This window comes from Pistacia vera, unplaced genomic scaffold (genome assembly GCF_008641045.1).
Source record: "Pistacia vera cultivar Batoury unplaced genomic scaffold, PisVer_v2 Contig445, whole genome shotgun sequence".
In the NCBI taxonomy this organism is placed as follows: Eukaryota; Viridiplantae; Streptophyta; class Magnoliopsida; order Sapindales; family Anacardiaceae; genus Pistacia; species Pistacia vera.
This window is the reverse complement of record NW_022196274.1, coordinates 21,115-24,471: the sequence shown is the minus strand read 5'-3', so window position 1 is coordinate 24,471 and position 3,357 is coordinate 21,115. Positions and strand designations below refer to the sequence as shown.

Sequence of the window (3,357 nt, the reverse complement as noted above, 5' to 3'; positions counted from 1 at the left end):
CCGTTTTGATCAACAAATTTCTAGTTATTGAACATCATGACAATATCTTATGAAGAGATTATAACTGTTGAGATTTCCTAAATATTGTGTAATCCTGTAAATCTTTTATAATCTTTTAGTTATAACAAGTATACGATCTCAGAATATTCTAAATATTATGTAATCTCCACCCAATATTATATAATCTGTAACTGACATAATTAGGAGATTCAAGATATCGTACACTCCCTATATAAAGACTGCAACTCCTTAGTGATAAATCAATGAATTGAAACATACAATTCTTCAATTTCACAATAACATGCAAAATCCACAAGGGCAATATTTATTTTTCACAAATTTAGTCAATCTTGACCATTACAGAACAGAAGGCAGATATAGAAAACCTTATCATTCAACTATCTTTCAGATTTATAATTCTAGTATAACGTAGAACATAAAACTGCAGTCTTTGCCACCTAAAAACAAAAGATATATTTATAAAAAGAGGATATATATGGAGATGGCAAGTCATGGGATATTAAAGATTAATAACCGCAGAGGTGCAGAGGTTTATCCGCGAAGCTGCTGTATCCCAAACGAAATTGTGCATACCATAAGCCCCATTATAACAAGAAATCCATATTTCCTGTACAAGAACAAAAGAAATGAACTGAATAAATCACCAAACTCAGTATTCCAAGTACTGTAAATAGAGCTTTCCAGTTTGTATTTGACATAAGGTTTCAACATAGTTGTTGTGAGAGTTACAAAAAGCTCAAGATCAAGTCGACACCTTTCAACTACAACTAAACAAATATGTTAATTTTATTTTTTTTTTTTCATATGGATTTTTACTAGTTTTATGAGTACCCAAACATTAACAATGCTCATCACTCTTTTATAGTAAATTAAGCTTTCATGATTTTTCATTTTCTAAAATCTTCTTTAAAGGAAGCTTATACGAAGTCTACTAATAATTGGCAGTCATTCTATGATGTTAGTACAATAGGGAGTTAACATCATTGGATAAAATGTTTTCTAAATAACTGTTCATCTTCATCTAATGGTTCAAATACATCTAGTATTATACCATACAATATCCTAGGTTTATCTAATAATTGATAATCCTCGCAAAAAACATGTTATCATCAAACTTTTCACTTTCTTCATATCCCTAATAGCAACTGATATTGGCAATGGTTTATCCTCAAAGAGCCAGCAGTGAAAACTCAATTATATCCCAAAATTCTGCTAAGAGATCACCACTCTACTGAAGATATATTCCTTCCCATCCCCCTCTTATGCATAAAAACCTAATGATCAGATATCAGGGATTACCAAGCAGTGCAAAACTGTTTTTCAGAAAATGCATGGCTTATAATCTCTGGAATTAGACTATCCAATTTTCTTTCTTTGGTTACAATGAATGCCTCCATTTTCTCTGGGATAGATTTACGTAATCATCCTCACTCATTATTATAGATTTTCATGATTGTACTCTGGAGATAGATTTTATAAGTAGGAATGAACATAAAAAGGGAGATCCACAAGTATTAACATTGCATACTTTTGAAGAAAAATATGATCAGCAAACCATAGTGACTAGCAGGTAAGTTAATGTGTATATAGTTATGCTATGTTCATTGTGTTGATATATTTGACAAGGATATATAGAGAATAAACATAGTATCATAAAGAAAAGCAATCAAGTGAGGGGTATCAACTGCATTAGGAATTTACTTCACATTTCTCATCTTGTGCTTATTTTGCCTTACTAAATTGTACATTTTACAATTAATACAAGTGTATGTAGCTGTATAAGATACCATGTCATATTTTAAACACTGAAATTTCACTTCACAAATCTCTACAAGACTACAGACATTTCACTTAACATTTCTCAACAGTGTTTTCACTTTAGAAGCAAAGTTATTACATGCAGCGTTCCTTCAACTTGACCTTTTTTTTAGTTTGAGGTGCTTCCTTTTGCCACCTATTAGCTTAATATCTAAGTGTCGTATAAAATGCTAATGGCAATAGTTACTTAACAAGCTGCGGATTTTCATGGACATCATTTACAGCCCTTTAGTTGAACCGGCATTTTGATATCATTTACTGCCACAGCCAAGGGTTCAAGGAAGCAGAAGCAAAGGAAAAGACTAAATGGACTCCTCAAACTCTACACAACTAGAAACCAACATTTTAGCATATCAAATTGAACTGACTGAGGACCAATATTTTCACATTTCAATCACACTTGTCTCTATACGTCAGCCTGATTCAATAGGAATTCATCCCAGTTGAAACTTTTTATACCTTTCCCCTTTGCATATGAAGTACCCTCTTTCAACATCAAAGGAGTACGAGGATGCAATATTCAAGTGTCATTGTAAACTATGAAATATGGTTTCAAAAATTGTTAGCTATCATGTTTTCACAATTTTCATTGACACGCTACACAAGAATAAACATCAAAAGACCTGTCTAATCCTTTTATTTATTCATTTATTTTTAACATTTCTGATCCTTCATTGTCTTGTATTGTCATTGACCACACAACAGCAGATTACAATATTTGCCAACACAATATTGGATTTAATTTTCCTCAGTAGTAAAAATCAATACTAAAAACTACATTTTAAAACTTAAGACACTAAAATTTTATCTATGCACAAGTATGTGGATTAGAATATTTATAAAAGTAATATATAAAAACAAAATCCTCGTATATAAAAGTGTATCTATAGAGATTATTAAACAATGAGAAAGTGATTGAGTAAAAGAAAGAAGAAACAAACCCAATAGTGAGGCGCTTTTGAGGATCACCGGTTGCATAACCTTTGAAATAGAAAAAACGAGTAACAATATAAAGGAAGCCAAGTGCAGCACATATACAAGGATGACTAATTCCTCCCAAAATCATCAGCATGAAGAACATAGGCATAAATTCCAAAGAGTTCTGATGTCCTCTCTGCACCACCAAATCCAAATACACAAATATTTTTTCGTTACAACAAAGAATCACCCAAAGATTACTATGGTAACATTTCCAGCAAGTCAATTACCTGAACACAGTTAAACAACTTTGCCTCTTTGTTTTCAGATTCTATAGCATACAGGGTCGGATAAGGAACGTTATATCTATTTTTTTTTTTTTTTCCAAACAGAAAAGATCAGTGGAGATAAAAAATACCCGGAAAAAATAAAGAGAAAAATGGAGATGAGAAGAAACATACTTTTTGCGGGCTTTGCCGACTTGGAAGGTCATCCAGAAATTCAGAAAACAGTAAAAGACAAGAACGATAGCAACGTATCCGTATTCTTTAGGGAGCAATTGAGTTCCGGCCATGATGATGAGTTAGTTAAGTTAAACAC

At 32.0% G+C, this 3,357-nt stretch overlaps 1 protein-coding gene across 1 annotated transcript; it reads right to left on the bottom strand.

Moving 5' to 3' along the window:
• Positions 1–382: 382 nt before the first annotated feature.
• LOC116144407 (microsomal glutathione S-transferase 3-like) lies at positions 383–3,357 on the bottom strand. Its single transcript, XM_031429849.1, has 4 exons — positions 3,219–3,357; positions 3,048–3,123; positions 2,781–2,953; positions 383–628 (listed from the first exon to the last, which is right to left on the bottom strand). The coding sequence occupies exons 1-4, from the start codon at positions 3,329–3,331 to the stop codon at positions 553–555; spliced, it is 438 nt and encodes a 145-aa protein (XP_031285709.1). The 5' UTR covers positions 3,332–3,357; the 3' UTR covers positions 383–552.